Below are 19,334 nucleotides of genomic sequence, written 5' to 3'. Positions count from 1 at the left end.
TGTATTTTTAGTAGAGACGGGGTTTCACCGTGTTAGCCAGGATGGTCTCCATCTCCTGACCTCGTGATCCGCCCGTCTCGGCCTCCCAAAGTGCTGGGATTACAGGCTTGAGCTACCGCGCCCGGCCTAGACTCCGTCTCTTAAATAAATAAATAAATAAATAAATAAAACCTTTATTCTGAAAAGGGGCTTGTGGCACAGAAAAGGTTAAGAACCCCTGTTCTAGAAGAGGGGTCAGCCATGCCCAGTGCTGCTGGCACGTGCGAGTGCAAATGCCTGCTGCATCTGTGTGCACACGTGTATGAGGGGTGCAGGTGCATGAGGGGCGGCAGGTCTCCTTGGGGATGCACACGTGAACACGTACGTGTGTTCAGGGGCAGGCAGGGGAGATGTGCGGTGGAGGACAGGTCCCCAGGGAGGCCGGAGGATAATGTAATCCACACTGGTTGAGCCCTCACCCTCTCAGTTCAGTGGCTGCTTGGAGGAAGGGGGGCATCCAAGGCACAGCGAGGTCCCAGAAGAGGCATCTGTAGCCCCCGCCCAGGAGTCAAGGAAGGCTTCCTGCCCGCACACCTTCTGTGTGGTTGGGCTCCTGAGGCTGCATCAGCCCACAGACATTGGGACCCTGGCACCCAGGGGCCTGCCTGGCCCTTCTCTTCAGCACTGACGGAAGCAACTGTGTCTGGCAAGTCTCTTCGGCTGGAGCATCCTTCCTGTGGACCTTCCACCCTGGCTTCTCGTCCCAGCTGGCAGCCTCTGTTTCCTGCCATTGCTTCCCCTACTCCGCTGTCTGCACTGGGTACTGAAGCTTACTGGGTATTTGGGAATCAGAGACTTTGGCCAAATCCAATGAGTTCTTATACAGTGGGGATTCCAAGAAGTGGGGCCCCCTCCCTTGTCCCCTCCTGCAAAGGATCATCAATGCACTGAGATACCATAGTTTATAAGCAGAACCAATCGTGCCATTTGTCATGTGGGGAGCTCCTTGTTGCTGGAGGCATGTAAGTGGAGGGAGGCCTGGGACCATCTGTCTGGCAGGTCTGTTCATTTTATGGAGCAGCTTTCTGTCACAGCTCAACCACTGTGTCATCTTGGGCAAGTGCCGTCCTCTCTGGACTTTCATTTTCATAGCCATAAAGTGGGGTGTGATAATGTCTGCCGTGCCTGTCTCCCGAGGCAGCTGCAGCCACAGGTACAACAGGCTTAAAGGAGCATTAGAAGACAGGAGGGTATGAGGTTCAAATCCTGGCTCTGTCCCTCACTGTGTCCTTGGGCAAGGCTAAGGAACAGAGATGATGCCCACCCCTGCAGGTTGTTGTAAAGGTTCCTGTGGAGTTTGGCAATAGCAGGTGCCCTAGCAGGTGCCTGTGGTTTATTTTATTTTATTTGATTTATGATTATTATTTTGTGAGACAGAGTCTCGCTCTGTCGCCCAGGCTGGAGTGCAATGGCGTGATCTCGGCTCACCGCAACCTCCGCCTCCTGCATTCAAGCAGTTCTGCCTCAGCTTCTGGAATAGCTGGGACTACAGGCATGCACCACCACACCCGGCTAATTTTTCTATTTTTAGTAGAGACAGGGTTTCACCATGTTGGCCAGGCTGATCTTGAACTCCTGGCCTCATGTGATCTGCCCGCCTCAGCCTCCCAAAATGCTGGGTTTGCAGGTAAGCCACTGTGCTGGCTGATTGTGGTTTTTTAATAGTTGCATTTTTGTTTTTCCTTAAAGCAGTTGCTCTTCATTTTTTCTTTGAGACAAAGTCTTGCTCTGTCACCCAGGCTGGAGTGCAGTGGCACCATCATAGCTCACTGCAGCCTTGAACTGCTGGGCGCAAGTGATCCTCCTGCCTCAGCCTCCCAAGTAACGGACCAGAGGTGCATGCCAGCACACTCAGCTGTTCCACTTTTTACTGAGGTTAAATGTACAAGTTGAGCTCACAAATCCTAGTGCGCAGTTCAAGGCATTTTCATTTAAGTCCTCTCCTGGGGCCACCACTCAGGTCAAGAAGAACATCTGCGGTCCCTGAAGCTTCCCTGTCCCTCACCCTTGGGTACTCCCCAATGTTACTGCTCTTCTGACCTCCTGCACTGTAGTTTGGCTTCTCCAGGCTCTTAACTTCATGTAATTGGAGTCGTGTGTTGTTTGCTCTGCTGCATCTGGCTTCTGTTTCCCAGCAGAGATCCTCCGTGCTTTTGTGTGTTTCCGTGGCTTGTCCTTTTCATGGCTGTGTGGTACTCCACGTGGGCTTCTCACATGTGGCACTGGTGACATTCTGAGCTGGATGATTCTTTGTTGGAGGGCTGTCCTGCTCATTGTAGGGTGTTCAGCTGCATCCCTGGTCTCTACCCACTAGATGCCAGTGTCCTATCCCCTCAAATGTGACAACCAAAAATGTCTCCAGACACGGCCAAATGTCCCCTGGGGGACAAAATCATCCCTGGTTGGAAACCACCATCCTACCCCATTCTTCTGTTGGTGAACGCCTGGGTTTTCTCAGGTTGGGACTGTTACTGATAACACAGATGTGCCTGTTCTGGAACATGGCTTTTTGCAGGGTATGTGAGCATTTCTTCTGGGTATGCACCCAGGAGTGGCCCCGCTGGGTCCTAGCGTGGGCCTGTGTTTGGTTTTAGTAGAAGCTGCTGAGCAGCCTTCCAGAGTGGTCGTTGTCTGTGAAGATCAGTCAATGATCTTTCAATGAATGATGAAGTTCATTCATTGAATAAATAAACGCATGAACGAATGAATGTGTGAACGAGTGTCCTCCTAAAACTCCAGGGCTCTGAAACAGCTGATGTTCAAAACGGTGGCCACTGTTGCTCGAACACATGCTACACAGTCACCATCGGGGTGGTCCTGGAACAGGGACGCACATGGGCACCTTCGGGGAAGTAGCTGAGCCTGGTTCATCTCAGCACCCTGAGGCGCAGGCTGCGTGGACAGCAGGTGGTCCTTGGAGGCTTGTAGGCCTGGCCTCAGAGGAGCACGGAGCTGGCCCAAGAACTGGGATCTGGAACGTCAGGCCTGGAGGACCTGAGGCCTGAGCTCCCCCTCCCTTGGGTTCACTGGGGACCAGCAGGGGAGGTACACCCCATGTAGGTGCTGGTTCACCTTCCCTACCTCCCCCACCTCCCCCATCCAGGAGGATGGAGCCCCCAGCTCCCTTCCTCCACCTGATTTATTTAGACAACTGAAACGCACCCTGGGAAATGGATCAGATTTTAGATTTGACAAAAATAAAAACAAACTTGGCCACCCCTGCCAAACCCAGCACTCCCGCCCCCACCAGCCTCCCAGAGCCCCCCAAATCACAGAAACTGACTGTCGCCTGGGCCTGCAGGAGAGTGGTGGTCGCCATGGTAACCGTGCAGGCCTCTGGCTCGGCTCCTGGAGAGGAGGCTGCCCTGCAGGGCCTGCCCGGGCGCCGGGCACTGCCCCTCCACACAGTTGCTCTTCTAGCTGGGAACTGGCAGGTTAGAGGGAGCCCCAGCATAGTGGCTTCCCTGGTTCCCTGGTGACCCTGTCCCCTTAGTCCACATCCTGACCTCTCAGGCCTTGGTGGCTAGGGTGTGGTGTGGTTATGATCTGACTCAGCCGGGTTTTGATCCGGCTCAGCCTCCTCCCGGCTGGGGGACCTTGAGGCAAACATGCCTTTGCTGGCTTCCCCTCCCCTTCTTCCTGCAGGTAAATCCTTCCTTCTGAACCACAGCAGGGACTGGAACATCCCTCTTCCTGACCCCACTGGATACAACACAGGTCTGGGCCCCCAGCAGGGACACAGCCAGAGGGGCTGCCGGCTGGGCTCACCACTGACCCAGACTCCACTTCCCTTTGCCTGGCTTGGAACCTCACAGGGAGACAATGTGGGTGGGGAGGAAAGAGCAAATATTCTATTAAACCCATCTCAACTGGGTGTCCCTTGCATGGCAGACACTGAGCCGGGTGATGGCAGGATGTGTGGATAAGAACGTGGGATTGGCAGCCAGTGAGAGGCAGTGCAGATCGCCACATACCACCTGAGTGACCCCAGAACCAGCTCCTGTGGCCTCAGTTTCCTTACCTGTAAAGTGGAGATAACACTAGTAACAGCCAGTTTGGAAGAAATTTGCTGGTGTTGCAGGGTGACGCTGCTCATTGCTAGACCTGAATTGGTTGACAGCTTCTTTTTTTATTTTTATATTTTGAGATAGGATCTCGCTCTGTCACTCAGGCTGGAGTGAAGTGGCTTGATCTTGGCTCACAGCGACCTCCACCTCCTGGGCTCAAGTGATCCTCCCATCTCAACCTTCTAAGTAACTGAGACTATAGGCACGCACCACTACAGCCAGCTAATTAAATTTTTTTTTTGCAGATATGAGGTCTCACTATGTTGCCCAGGCTGGTCTCAAACTCCTGGGCTCAAGTGATCCTCCTGCCTTGGCCTCCCAAAGTGCTGGAATTACAGATGTGAGGCACTGCATCTGGCCTGGATTTTTTTTTTTTTTTTTTTTTTTCCTGAGATGGAGTTTCACTCTCGTTGCCCAGGCTGGAGTGCAATGGCGCGATCTCAGTTCACTGCAACCTCCTCACCTCCCAGGTTCAAGCAATCCTCCTGCCTCAGCCTCCTGAATAGCTGGGATTACAGATGCACGCCACCACATCCAGTTAAGTTTTGTATTTTTAGTAGAGACGGGGTTTCACCATATTGGCCAGGCTGGTCTTGAACTCCTGACCTCAAATGATCTGCCCGCCCGGGCCTCCCAAAGTGCTGGGATTACAGATGTAAGCTATGGTGCCCGGCCCGACCTGGATTCTTTACAAAAGACTGTGGGTGAAGATTCAGTACGCCACAGGACAGACGTCAGTCAAAGGGTCTGTGCTAGCATCTCTTCTTTTCTTTTCTTTTTTTTTTTTGTTTTTGAGATGGAGTCTTGCTCTGTCGCCCAGGCTGGAGTGCAGGAGCACGATCTCAGCTCACTGCAAGCTCCATCTCCTCGGTTCGAGTGATTCTCCTGCCTCAGCCTCCTGAGTAGCTGGGATTACAGGTGCGTGTCACCACGCCTAGCTAACTTTTGTATTGTCATTGTTAGTAGAGATGGGGTTTTGCCATGTTGGCCAGGTTGGTCTTGAACTCCTGACCTTAGGTGATCTGCCCGCCTCAGCCTCCCAAATTGCTGGGATTATAGGCGTGAGCCACTATGCCTGGTCATATCTCTTATTTTCTACTTAAGGGAATATGAAGTAACCAGCAGGTAATACCAGTGTGAGATTCTTTTTTTTTTTTTTTTTTTTTTTTTTTTTTTTTTTTGAGACAGAGTCTTGCTCTGTCGCCCAGGCTGGAGTGCAGTGGCCGGATCTCAGCTCACTGCAAGCTCCGCCTCCCGGGCTTACGCCATTCTCCTGCCTCAGCCTCCCGAGTAGCTGGGACTACAGGCACCCACCACCTCGCCCGGCTAGTTTTTTGTATTTTTAGTAGAGACGGGGTTTCACCGTGTTAGCCAGGATGGTCTCGATCTCCTGACCTCGTGATCCGCCCGTCTCGGCCTCCCAAAGTGCTGGGATTACAGGCTTGAGCCACCGCACCCGGCCCAGTGTGAGATTCTTAGTCCTCTCCTGGGGAGGTGGCTTTTCCTTTTTTTTTATTTTTTATTTTTTTATTTAAAGCCCACAATGAGAGACCCCTTGGTCCTGTTATAAGAGAGGATGACAATAAAAGGGGCTCTCTGGTGCACACCATGTGGCAAACCCTGGTCCCAGGAGCCCACAACTACTGGGGCTCTTGCCTTCTGTGCTGGCTGCAAGGTTTAAATGAGATAATGCATGCCTGTTTGTTTTTGTTTTTTAAGATGGAGTTTCGCTCTGTCACCCAGGCTGGAGTGCAGTGGTGCAATCTCAGCTCACTGCAAGCTCCGCCTCCCGGGTTCAAGCAATTCTTCTGCCTCAGCCTCCTGAGTAGCTGGGATTACAGGCGCCCACCACCACGCCCAGCTAATTTTTTGTATTTTCAGTAGAGACAGGGTTTCACCGTGTTGGCCAGACTGGTCTTGAACTCCTGACCTCAGGTGATCCACCCGCCATGGCCCCCCAAAGTGCTGGGATCACAGGCGTGAGCCACTGCACTTGGCCATGCATGCTGTTTGATTTGGAGGCTCCTTGGCAAACAGACACTCAGGGTCACTGAAGAGTTTGCGGTTGTCACCATTATTACCATCGGTAGGCTGGTGCCTGGCACACAGCAGGCACCCAATATAAGCGCATTCATTCCCCCTGCTCAGCTCTGAGACCCCAGTTCTGAAGACTTTGAGAGGTGTGGTGGGGGGACATGGGTAGGAAGTGGGGCTGAGGGCCCAGGCTGTGCTGAGTCACTGGGGAGCTCTGCGGCAGCGCCCGAGGACCCTGAGTGTTTTTCTCCCCTAGGCCTGTGTGCTTGGGATGGCTTTGCCTGCCAAGGAAACTCGATTGATTGCATCACCATTGATCTGTTTCTCCATCTGTGTTCCTCAAAGGCGCTCAGGGCTGCCCATCAGGGATCTAATCAGCTTAAAGTGACGGCGCTGTGGCTGTGCCGAGTGTGTGGGGAAATGCGGAGGGTTTCTGTGTGAATTTGAAAAATCGACTGTGGCTTGGGGACCCCCGTGGGTGGGGAGTCTGTTGTCTGAGTGTCATTTCTGCTCTGGGCTTGCTGTGGAGCTGGGACAGGTTTCTGCCCCTGTTTTCCATCAGTGCAATGAGGGATTGGAGCCGTTGTTCTCTAACGACGTGGGCAGGGCTGCTCTGTGGCAAAGTTCACCCCTACTGCAGTGAGGGCCTGAGGGGTGAAGTAGGCGAGGCGGCTGGGTCTCAGATGCCCATCGCAGGGCTTCAAGCCTCGCTGTGAGAGGCGGTTGGGGGTCATTGAAGACTCCCTGCCCTCGTGGCACCAGCACTCCAGCCCTGCCTGCTCTGTCACCTGGAAATCCTGTGCTGCCCCTGGGGCTCCAGCTTCCCTCAGGTTGTCTCCAAACCTCACGGCTTTGCTTGCCTGTGCTCTCAGACAGTTCCTCAACACTTGTGACTCATGGTGGAAGCATGAGGCGTTGGGCCAGGCTGCAGAGTGGCTCAAGCTGGACACCTTGACTCCCCCCGCCACCCTCATACCCCACGCTGCACTGTCTGGTTTCACTTCAAGGAGGGCTGGTGCTTTTGATCCCTGAGCCAGTGGGGAGTGTGTCAGGAACCGCGGGCAGCGATACCAGTTCTGGCCTGACTTCTAAGCCTCCTGGGCTCTTGGAAGGGGCCCAAGCTGTGCCATCTGGGATTTCCCCGGGCACCTCTGGGCAAGGGCTGAGACCGACCATCGCTGAATTTCTGAAGCTGAGCAGCCCAGGGATGAAAGCCACTCCATCTGCGTCCTGGGGGGACCCAGTGCAGTGGACGAGTTAGATGAACCACAGAGGCAGCGCTGTGCAGTGGCCACCGGCACTGCCGCGAGTCAAGCTGGGCTGCTCGGGGACTGGGTGACCTTGTGTGAGTGGTGGCAGCTCTCCAGGCTTGTTCCTCATCCGTCCCCAGGGGATTGTGAGAGCTGAGGTCATGTCCCTAGGGTGCCGGGCACACAGTCGTCAGAGTTACTGCCAAATTCATTACCATGGTACGTGCTAGCCAAGGCAGGTGGGAGCGCTTCTGGAGAGGAAGCTGAGCCACCACCTTGTGAGGGGTGAGAGGCACATCCGGGGAAGCTTCAAGAAGAGGTGACCTGTGAACTGGGCTCTGAAAGAGTCTGTCTGCTGGAGAGGTGGAGGAAAGAGAAAGCGCAGGCAGAGCATGTGTTTGGAGAAAGCGAGGAGTTCATTGAGTGCTAAGGCCAGTGAGTGGTAAGACTGCAAGGATTCACTGAGGCGAGAGTCTAGGAGGCCTTGTGTATCAGGCTCGGGAGGGTGAGGGGGAGCCATGGGAGGTTCTTGAGCAGGGGAGAGGCATCAGGAGAGCGTGTTTCAGGCAGATTAGCCTGGCAGTGGCAAAACAGCTTGGAGGCAGGAAAAGCCTCCAGCCTGAGGTTTTGTGTCTCAGCTCTGCTCTTTTCCAGCTGGTGACCTTGGGCCAATCTGTTTCCCTTTTGTGTCTTGGTTTCCTTATTTGTAAATCGGGCTTATAATAGAGCCGTGAGGATTAAATGAGATAACACTTGGAAAATGTTCAAATTGTGTTGGGCACACAGCAAATGCCTGGTTATCGTGTGGGCCTGATTGGAGGGGCGGAGGCCAGAGCTGGGGGATACAAAGGGTGCTGGGTCAGGGTCCTGGGGAGAGACACTGAAGATGGGCTGAGAGGCCTGAGGGGAGGGAGGAGAGCCATGGGCAGAGACAGGCCGTACTTCACAGAGGAGAGCACTGGCCTTGGAGTCCGGCAGGCCTGGTGTGAGTCTCTGTGCCAGTACCTCCTAGCTGCGCAGCCTGGGAGAGGCCCCTGGTTTCCCCGTGTCTCAGCCTTCCTTATCTGTAAAATGGGTCTGCTGACCTCCACTGCTCAAGGCCTTGTTGAGGAGGCAGCAGGGGCACCAGGCTCCTGAGAGACACCGTTAAGTGCACTTTGAGCCTGAAACTGGCAGGAAGGGCAGAGGGAGCAGAGGATGGGGCTTGAAGGAGAGAGTGCACGACAGGAAAAGGGGAAAAGCGACGGGGGATGGGGGATGTTCTCTGGTAATAAGAATGTTTGAACTTCAAAAAAAGTTAATTAATGATGAAGCTGCTGCTGGAGCCAGGCTCAGGCTCGAAGGGGCCCTGGCAGCGACTGAAATTAATTACAGGCTATGGTGGGAGAGTGGCAGTGGGGTGAGGGGACAGGAAGGAGCAGGGCTGGGGCCGGGAGGAGCTGAGGAGAGGCCACGAGAAGGCAGCATCCCAAAGTGGGCAGGGCTGGGGATGGGAGGGAGGCTGTTGCCATGGAAACCAGGTCACCTCTCCCACTCCTCTCTGGGTGGGGTCCCACTGAGGGTTTGGCTGCTGGTGTGGCTACATCCCAGTTAAGGGCAAGGGCTTTGAAATGGAGGGGTGAGGGGTTCGCTTGGAGACACTCCCGAGTCCCTGGATGTTGGAGTGGGCAGGGCCCATAGAGATTTACAGCAGCACCCCCCTTACCCACAGGGGACACATTCCAAGACCCCCAGTGGACTGCCCAAAGTCACAAATAGCACTGAACCCTATATTTACTATGTTTTTTTCCTATACCTGCATACCTGGATAAAGTTTAATTTATAAATCAGGCATTGTAAGAGATGAGCAGCAACCAATAATAAAATAGAACAATCAGGCCGGGTGTGGTGGCTCAAGCCTGTAATCCCAGCACTTTGGGAGGCTGAGGCGGGCGGATCACAAAGTCAGGAGATCGAGACCATCCTGGCCAACATGGTGAAACCCTGTCTCTACTAAAATACAAAAAAATTAGCTGGGCGTGGTGGCACGTGCCTATAGTCCCAGCTGCTTGGGAGGCTGAGGCAGGGGAATCGCTTGAACCTGGGAGGTGGAAGTTGCAGTGAGCTGAGATCACGCTGCTGCACTCCAGCCTGGCGACAGAGCAAGACTCCGTCTCAAAATAAATAAATAATAAAAATAAAAATAAAATAAAATAAAATAAAATGGGGTCAATTAGACCGGGCACAGTGGCTCACCCCTGTAATCCCAGCAGTTCGGGAGGCCGAGGCGGGTGGATCACCTGAGGTCAGGAGTTCAAGACCAGCCTGGCCAACATGGTGAAACCCCGTCTCTACTAAAAATACAAAAGATTAGCTGGGCGTGGTGGCGGGCGCCTATAATCCCAGCTACTTGGGAGGCTGAGGCAGGAGAATCACTTGAACCCAGGAGGCAGAGGTTGCAGTGAGCTGGGATCTCGCTATTGCCCTCCAGCCTGGGCAATAAGAGTGAAACTCTGTCTCAAAAAAAAAAAAGAACAATTAGAATCACGTGTGATAATCAAAGTTATGTGAATGTGGTCTCCCTCGCTGTCTCTCAAAATCTCTTATTGTACCGCACTCATACCTAATTTTGGGCCACAGCGGACCATGGGTAACTGACACGGCACATAATGAGGGACAACCGTATCTATCCATCTGACAGATGTTCATTGAGCACCCACTAGATGTTAGGGCCGTGAGTGTAAAGTCCCTGTCCCCCTTGGAATGCAGATTAGAGCAGTGGCAGAGACAATGAGTGTGTCAGCAAGACAGTGGCAGGGCATGAAGAGGGCGTGCGACTGCTGGGGTGATGAGGTTGGGTGGAGACTTCTCAGAGGAGGTGACCATGATGCTAGAAGCTCAGCCCTGGCCGGGTGCGGTGGCTCAAGCCTGTAATCCCAGCACTTTGGGAGGCCGAGACGGGCGGATCACAAGGTCAGGAGATCGAGACCATCCTGGCTAATACGGTGAAACCCCGTCTCTACTAAAGAATACAAAAAACTAGCCGGGCGACGAGGAGGGCGCCTGTAGTCCCAGCTACTTGGGAGGCAGAGGCAGGAGAATGGCATAAACCTGGGAGGCGGAGCTTGCAGTGAGCTGAGATCCAGCCACCGCACTCCAGCCTGGGCGACAGAGCCAGACTCCGTCTCAAAAAAAAAAAAAAAAAAAAAAAAAAAAAAAAAAAAAAAAAAGAAGCTCAGCCCTTGAAGTGGGAACAGCATATGCAAAGGCCCTGAGGCGGAGTGTCCTGATGTCACTCATTGTGTGTTTGAGGAGCAGCAGGAGCCAGTGAGGTCAGAGCAGAGTGAACCAGGGCAGGGCGGAGGGAAATGGGGTGTCAGGGTGGGGCCCTGCAGCCAAGCAACGGCTTCAAAGTTTGTGCTGAGAGAGGCCGGGAACCAGGGCAGGGTTTTGCGCTGGGGAGGGAGGTGGTCTCGCTGATGTTTTTAACTGCCCACTGCTGCTGCAGGGAGGGTGGTTTGGAGGGGACAGGGCAGACCCAGGGGGCTGATGGGGAGGCTCCTGGTCATCTGGTGGAGGACTTCCAGGTTCAGAGACAGGGAGGGGCTTGCTGAAGACTGCAGAGCCAGTCAGTGCTGGCACTGGAGTTCAAATGCAGGTCTCCTGGCTTCGTTGTCTTGTTTGCTGCTTTTACTGCATGACAGCCCCGTTTCCTGACACTCCATTTCTGGGGGAGGAGAGGGGGCTGCATAGGTGGGGTGTGGTGAGTTCTATCAGCATCTCTCCTCTTAGAGAAGGAGAACCTACTCCTGATTCCAGTCATTGCCTGTAAGGTCAGTCAGGCTGCATGGTCTGGAAGTTCACCTGGGTGTCTAACCTCAGTTATCCACACTGTGTGCAGCTCAAGTCTATTTCATCCTGGGTTGCGTCTTTTCAAGTAGGCACATATTTTCTGAGGCCCCGGGACTCAGTCAACTGGAGATCCCAGTTCAGGAGATCTGAGCAGGCTTCGGATTTCTCATTGGTGTGACAGGTGGGGGCTGGGAGCGACACAGCCCTGAGTTCCTTGGGGCCTGACCTTCCTGGTCCTGTGACTGGGAGGATTGAGAGTGGCGGGGCTGGACACTGCAGGCTGTGTTCTAAGGATGGGTAGGAGTTGGCCTGGGAGGGAGGGAGGACGGCATTCATGGAGGGGCTCTCAGCAGTGGTGAGGAGAGCAGCCTGGCCAGGTGCGGGAGGGGAGCCCACTCACCCCAGCTGCAAGCTGTGCCTAGAGGCCCTGCCCAAGGCCAGGTTCACGGCCGGCTCTGGATCCCTTCCGTGGCAGGAGTCTTTCTGCCTGACCAGGCCTGAGGGGGCCCAGCCCCACCCTATGTGGTGCAGGCCAGGGCTGGGCTTGGTGCGGGTGTTTTGGAGTTAGGTGATGAACCCTACCTGAGCCCTAACCGTGGCAGTGGGCAAGGAGGGAAGGATGGGGCCATCCAGCCAATCTCAGCCCCCCTGGAGGGCCTTCTGCTGGCTCCAGACCCAGGCATTGGTGGAGAAGGAGGGAACATGGGTCATGGGAGGGAAAGGTGGTCAGAGAAGGGAGGCAGTGACAGTCAGAGGGTGGTGGTTGGAATGGAGAGGCTGGGATAGCCCAGAGTTCCCTGACAGCCAGGCTTCCGGGAACCTCTCCCTTCTCTGGGCCTGAGGGGAGCTCTCAGGCTGGGCAAGGAGCGGGGTCCTGCAACTGGGGGCCTGGTGGGTTTGGTGCATATGGCCATGTCTGTTGTGATGGGGGCAGACTGGCACCACGGGCTTTGAGCTGTTTCAGGGATGGCACCCAGAGGGAGAAGAACGAGGAATGGGGTGTATACCTGTGTGTGTGGTGGGTTGAGGGTATTACACTCTAGGGTGTACCCCAGCCCCCACGGGCACGGTCCCACCTACTGCTTTGTCCTTGACTTGGTGTGCACGTGGTTTGAATGTGTCAGCATGCTGGTGATCCTGCTGAACTGCGTGACACTTGGCATGTACCAGCCGTGCGACGACATGGACTGCCTGTCTGACCGCTGCAAGATCCTGCAGGTGAGCCGGCTGCCCTGCCCCACCGACCGCCCCGCCCCACCCCACCCCACCCCACCTCACCCCACCCCACCCCACCTCACCCCACCTCACCTCACCTCACCTCACCCCACCCCCATCCACCAGGACCCGACCTATGCCCCGCCCACTCCACGCCCCGCCCCATGCCCTGGCTTTTGCCCCGCCCGCTCCACGCCCCGCCCCGCCCCATGCCCCGCCTCTGCTCCGATGCCCTTCCGCATCCTGCGCTGCCCTATCAGGCGCGTTGCCGCTCTCAGCCGCCACCAGCCGCACTCACTTGGCTGACCCTTCCTCACTCCCAGCTGGTCTTCCTATTACCCTTCGGATCCTCTCTCCCTTTTATTTCTCCTCTCCAGCTTGGGGCCTCTGCCTTAGTCCAGGCCTCAATCTTCTCCCACCCAGGTGCTCTCACCAGCCTTCTCCTGCACCCGCTTCATGCATACCTGCAAAGCACAGTGACCCCGACTCTCCTCTGCCTACAACCTGCACTTCCTCCCCCGTGCTCTTGGACTAGAGGCCGAGTTCACGCCCAGCCCTAGATGCCCTTTAGGAGTGGGCCTCTGGTTTCACATTCTGTTATCTCCTGAGGTCCTGGGGTAGGGCTTGACCTTTGGTACCTGACATAACCCCGTGCGGAGCATGTATACGGGTAGCACAGATGTTAGGGTTGTACCCATTTTAGAGACGTGGAAACACTCAGTGCCTCTCCCTGGGAAAGCCAGATTCCTCCCGGGAGGAATTGCTTTCTGCCTCTTGGGTTTCTATAGGACTCAGTAACTCCCAGGCAGCACTGGGCTAGAGTCTCCTGGAACACTTGGCAAAAATCCAGACCCCTGACCCTATCTCAGACCTGCTGAAGCAGAATCTCTGGGTGGGTCTGGGGTCCGAGTGGGTAACAAGCTCCTCAGCAGCCCCGGGCCCCAGGCCTGGTTAGCCTCATGGTGAGTTCACTGAACATGCACCGCTGTGTCCTCACCACTGGCCTAGCCCTGGCACACAGTAGGTGTGTGGCACCTGTTTGTTGAATTGAGTTGACTGCAGCCCTCACTAATCCTGGAAACAGGAATTCCACCCAGGTCCCGCCCTCAGGAAGCATAATGTCACCTGAGCTTCCTTTGTGGGCAGAGGAAGGCAACACCGAACGAAGCCTGTACCCGGGGGCTACTTTGAGACAGCTCCTGTGGGGGCTTTGAGGTCAGATCCACCGGAGTTTCAATCCTGGTTTCTGCCACTTATCTGCTGTGTTACCTGTGGGGCAAGTTGCTTAACCTCTCTGAGTCTCTGTTTTCTCATTTGTAAAATGGGACTATCCATGGGGTCCTTGGGAGAATTAGGAGAGAGAATGGGGGTCACGTGTGTAGCCAGTGCTTGGTAATTATTAGGGAGAATATGGGATGGCCCCTCACCCCAACCCTATCTGGGGCTCTTCTATCTGTTTTCAGGCTTAGGGAACAGATAGAATGGGCTGTATGACCTTGGGCAAATTCATTCCCCTCTCTCGGCCATAGTCTCCTCATCTGTGAAATGACTGCACTGGACCGGGATCACTGAGGTTCTCCTTCTGCCCAGGAGGAGTTTCCGGGTATTTCCCAGGCCCCTGGCATCCATGTAGTGTCCCCACCTCACACTGTGGCTGTAACCCCTGGGCCCTGCTCTGCAACCTCACCCTGTCCCTTGCTTCCCTCCTCCTGTCCCTGCAGGTCTTTGATGACTTCATCTTTATCTTCTTTGCCATGGAGATGGTGCTCAAGATGGTGGCCCTGGGGATTTTTGGCAAGAAGTGCTACCTCGGGGACACATGGAACCGCCTGGATTTCTTCATCGTCATGGCAGGGTAGGTAGCACCCGCCAGGCAGGTCCTAGCCTCGGGTACACACCAGGAATAATTGAGAGAATGAAGGGTTTCTTGCTGATGGTGATGCAGCTTCACGGTGATGCGTGGGACCCTCCTGGACCCCTGGGCTGGGAGGAATGATGGCCAGACAGACGTTCTTTTTTTTTTTTTTTTTTTTTTTTTTGAGACGGAGTCTCGCTCTGTCGCCCGGGCTGGAGTGCAGTGGCCGGATCTCAGCTCACTGCAAGCTCCGCCTCCCGGGTTCACGCCATTCTCCTGCCTCAGCCTCCCGAGTAGCTGGGACTACAGGCGCCCGCCACCTCGCCCGGCTAGTTTTTTGTATTTTTTAGTAGAGACGGGGTTTCACCGTGTTAGCCAGGATGGTCTCGATCTCCTGACCTTGTGATCCGCCCGTCTCGGCCTCCCAAAGTGCTGGGATTACAGGCTTGAGCCACCGCGCCCGGCCCAGACAGACGTTCTTTCCTCCCTTCCTAAGTTGTGCGTCCTCTAGCACTGCCAGCGGATACTGGGTGTGTTTATGCTAATTAACGATATGACCTTGAGAGAGCCACTGACGCTCTCTGAGCTTTCATTTCCTCGTCTGAAAAGGGGAATAATAATAGTAGCTGCGTCAAAATGAGCACCCAATAAATGCTAGCTGTTAGGATTGCTATCCTGGATCACTCATCACGCCAGAGACCGAGCACAGACTCAAGCACTGTCTGACTCCAGACTGTGGTTATTTCTACAAGACACAAGTTGCCATCAGGGACAGGCCTGGTTACAGCTGAGCCCATCTGGAGTGTCTCGGACCCTGCTCTGGGCCTTGTGCCTGCTTTCCTGGGTCAAATCCATCCATGCATTTATCCACCTACCAGGGACTGAACAACTTGCTCCCCAGTGTTGGCGCCATTCTAGGTGCTGGGGGCAAGGAGGAGGGCAAACCAGACACAGGCCTTGTCCTTCCTACTCCTGTCTTGGGGAGGCACCCACCTGCTATGCCAGTGGGTATGCCTTCACATAATGGGACCAGAGCGCTGGGCAAAGCATGTGGTTTGCTGAGAGCATTTAACACAGGGGCCTGACTGAGCCAAGCTGGGGACTTGGGGCTTGAGGGCTTTCTGAGGAGGTGACACGGAGAGCTGAAGGATGAGGAGACAGTCATCATGCCCAGGGATGGGTCATTATTAGGGCAGAGGATAGAGAAAAAGGCTGGAGGCTGTAAGTGTGTGTGTGAGAGAGGATGTATGAGTGTGTTTGTCAGTGTATGTGTGTGACCTTGTGTGTAGAATGCTATTGAGGTGTGACCTTTTCGATTCAGTAGACTCACGGCTGAGATGGGCAATCAGGGTGTGAGAATCCCATCAAGTATCTGCTAAATTCCACAGATATGTTCTGAAGTGAGGTGATTTGTTTCATCAGGGTTTTAAAAAAGTTACACCTCTTCTAAGCTTGTTTGCCCTCCCTCCCTCCCTCCCTCTCCCCTTCTCTTCCTTCCCCTCCCTCCCCTCCCTCCCTCCCTCCCTCCCTCCCTCCCTCCCTCCCTCCCTCCCTCCCTCCCTTCCTTCCTTCCTTCCTTCCTTCCTTCCTTCCTTCCTTCCTTCCTTCCTTCCTTCCTTTTTTGAGACAGGGTCTCACTCTGTCACCCAGGTTGGAGTGCAGTGATGCAATCACAGCTCACTCCAGCCTTGACTTCCCAGGCTCAAAGGATCCTCCCACCTCAGCCTCCTGAGTAGCTGGGATTGCAGGCATGTGCCACCAACCCTGGCTAATTTTTCTTTTCTTTTTTCTTTTCTTTTCTATAGAGACAGGGTCTCACTATGTTGCCCAGGCTGGTCTTGAACTCCTGGATTCAAACAGTCCTCCCACCTCAGCCTCCCAAAGTGCTAGGATTACAGGTGTGAGCCACCACACCTGGCCTCTAAGCATCTTCTCTCAATCGCTGTATTCAGTTTTACAACCACATTGTCAACAGTCACTTAGACCTGAATGGAAGCTACTCTGGTTTCCTGTGGTTTCCTGAGCACTGTATCCTCCTCTTAATCATGTTCTTCATTTTCATTCTTATTCTGGTTTGGCTGGAGAACATCCTTAAGTAGTTTTTTTTTTTTTTTTTTTTTTTTTAAAGAAAAGATGTTTGGATAGTGTCATTTTTCAATCTTGCCTGTCCAGACATATATTCCTTTGATCTTTGAGTGTGGAGGACAGTTATTTGTGATGTTCTAGAGTCAGAACCTTGCACACATCCTGCCATTCAAACCTACACTATAGTATTGCACGTGAGTCCACTATAGGTCTGGTTCCTGTTTCTTGGAAGATGACCTTCTTTTTCCTGACTAGAAGCTTGTGGGCTTTTCTCTTTACCTTCAGGATCAGACCTTTCTCTAGGGCAGATCTAAGTGGGACCTTAGAGAACTCAAGACTGGTGCTTTTGGCCACGTGCAGTAGCTCACCCCTGTAATCCCAGCATTTTGAGAGGCCGAGGCAAGAGGATTCCTTGAGCCTAGGAGTTTGAGACCAGCCTGGGCAATATAAGTGAGACCCCATCTCTACAAAAAGTAAAAAATTAGCTGGGTGTGGTGTACACTCCTGTAGTCCCAGCTACTCAGGAGGTTGAGGCTGGAGTATCCCTTGAGCCCAGGAGGTCAAGGCTGCAGTGAGCAGTGGTCGTGCCACTGCACTCTAGTCTTCAACAAAGCGAGACCCTGTCTAAAAAAAAAAAAAAAAGAAAAAAAAGATTCATGCTTTCCTTCATCTCAGAAGAAGGTTCTTCCATCTCTTCTTTGGCTATGGCCCATTATTCTCTGCTATCTCCTTCTGGAATTCACGTTATATAGATAATTCTATCCTCTATCTTTTCTGCATGGCTTTGCCCTTTTCTTTCACAGATTTTGTCTGTAATATGAGAGAAATCTTTGACTTGGGCTTCTGAATCACAAGTGGGCTTTTCAGCAATGTCCTTTCTCCTATTCACTGCCCCTATGGAATAATTCATTTCCTCAGTGTCTTTTTAATTCTCAGGAACACTTCTTGTTTTTGGATTTCTTGTTTTTCAGAGCACCTTGTGCCTGTTCTTGTTTTATGGATGCCTGTTCTTGTTTTATAAATACAATATTCACCTGACTCTCCTTATATACTAATTAGGCTTCTTCAAAGTCTTTTCATGATTCTGGAAGTAACCCTGTATCAAAGTATAATTTCTGAAAGGTAAAAAAAAGTGACTCTTACACAAATCTTAGAATGAACATATATGACAGATTTATCTAGCTCGTTAAGGAGTAGAAACTCAGCAGATGATAATCAGCAGAATTAGGAAAACAGACATGGGAGAAATAATGTAGGAAGAAAGTGAGATTGGAGTCAAAGCTGGTTAATGACCTACAGGGTAATAAACCATAGCCTTTGGAGTTTTCTTTTGGGCAGAAATCACATACATCTGCCAGATAAAAATCTACAAGTTAAAATGTAATTTCACAACATCCAGACCTTTAGTGAACAGGAAATTGTGAATCAAACAAAAGTGTATTCCCCCTGGATAATGAAATAATCTTTAAATGGCCTGTTAAATTATGCTTCAGAATGACATTGTGAGAAATAGTGCCTTCCCTTTGCCATATTTCCAAGTTCTAGAATAATTTTTCCTAACTCTTGTTTCAGGGAAGTCATTTGTTCTGCTGGCTCCACTGTCTGACTCCCATGGGCACCCCCACGCTGCCCTTTTGACTTGAAGCATTCTGTATTGCTTAGTGATTCTTTCCTGTCTGCTCGTATTTATAAATAAAGACGATGAGGCTCTAAGCTGAGCAGAGTGAAGAGCTGCCTAGCTTCAGCTCCATGGTGAGCTCTCAGTTTGACATCTTCTCTTGGCCCTCGAGATGGGGGCTGAATGAGGCGAGGTCTGCAGGCCAGCACTCTTGGGAGATCAGGGAGGGCTGGGCATGGGGCCGACATGCAATGTGTGCAGTCACACAGGGCCCCATGCTTGAGTTCATACTCTGCTGTCACTATTTTGAAATTCTTAATCATTTATGAACAAGGGGCCCTGCATCTTCACATTGCACCAAGTCCCACAATGATGTAGGTGGTCCTGGCTGGGGGATAGATGCAAAGGAGACTTTTTTTGAGACAGTTTCATTCTGTCACCCAGGCTGGAGTGCAGTGGTGCGATCACAGCTTACTGCAGCCTCGCCCTCCCTGGACTCAGGTGATCCTCCCACTTCAGCCTCCCAAGTAGCTGGGACTACGGGCATATACCCCATGCCCGGCTTTTTTTTTTTTTTTTAACTTTTTAATTTTTTTGTAGAGACAAGGTCTCACTATGTGACCTCCTGGGTTCAAGTGATCCTCCCACCTTGGCCTCTCGAAACGCTGGGATTACAGGTGTGAGCCACCATGCTCAGCTGACTTTTTTGCTAGAGTCATGAGCACTCACTGTCCAGCTATATGCTGGATTTGGGAACTCAGGTGAACAGGACCACCCCGTGCTCAAGGTCGTTCCTGTCCTTTGTGTCCAGGGACGGCGTGGGTGGAGAGGACAGGATGGGGAGTCACAACCCTGGCTCCAGAGCCCAGCCCTCCAGTTCCCCTCCCACCCAAGACCTGTCCCCAGAGCCGCCCACCCATCCCCTGCAGTCCCACCCAGGCATGGTGTTATAAATGTTCTGTTTCCCAAATAACCAGCCTATTTCCTCCCTTCCTGTACCTCCCCTTCCACAAATTAATTACTGGCTCTTTCTTCAAGCTGTGGAGGCAGACATACACCTCCGAATTGGAAGATTCCTTAGAGGTCACGGCCTTCATCTCCACATCTGGTGTAACCCTTATGGCAGATGTGTCTGATACCAGGGCCTGCCTCTGTTCCCAGGCTGCCCCTGCAGGGAGCGCAGTGCCTCACCAGGCGGCTGGTCTCAGACTAGGACATCCGAATGCACTAGAAAGCTTTCTTTCACGGAGCTGAAACTGATCTTCCTGTGGCTCCCACCGGATGGTACCATTCATTCATTCATTCATTCACTCAATCGACCTTTATTGAGCATCTGCTAC

The 19,334-nt window shown here is 53.1% G+C and overlaps 1 protein-coding gene across 1 annotated transcript in view; it reads left to right on the top strand.

Annotated features, from left to right (window-relative positions):
- Positions 1–19,334, top strand: part of CACNA1I (calcium voltage-gated channel subunit alpha1 I) — a 119,292-nt gene that overhangs the window by 16,263 nt on the left and 83,695 nt on the right. The window contains 2 exon segments of the mRNA XM_030914993.1: positions 12,328–12,439; positions 14,158–14,291. Of these exon segments, the coding sequence (XP_030770853.1) occupies positions 12,328–12,439; positions 14,158–14,291 (246 nt within the window).

This window comes from Rhinopithecus roxellana, chromosome 13, assembly GCF_007565055.1.
Source record: "Rhinopithecus roxellana isolate Shanxi Qingling chromosome 13, ASM756505v1, whole genome shotgun sequence".
NCBI lineage: Eukaryota > Metazoa > Chordata > Mammalia > Primates > Cercopithecidae > Rhinopithecus > Rhinopithecus roxellana.
Note: the sequence above shows the minus strand (reverse complement) of the source record. Positions and strands in the feature narration are given on the sequence as shown.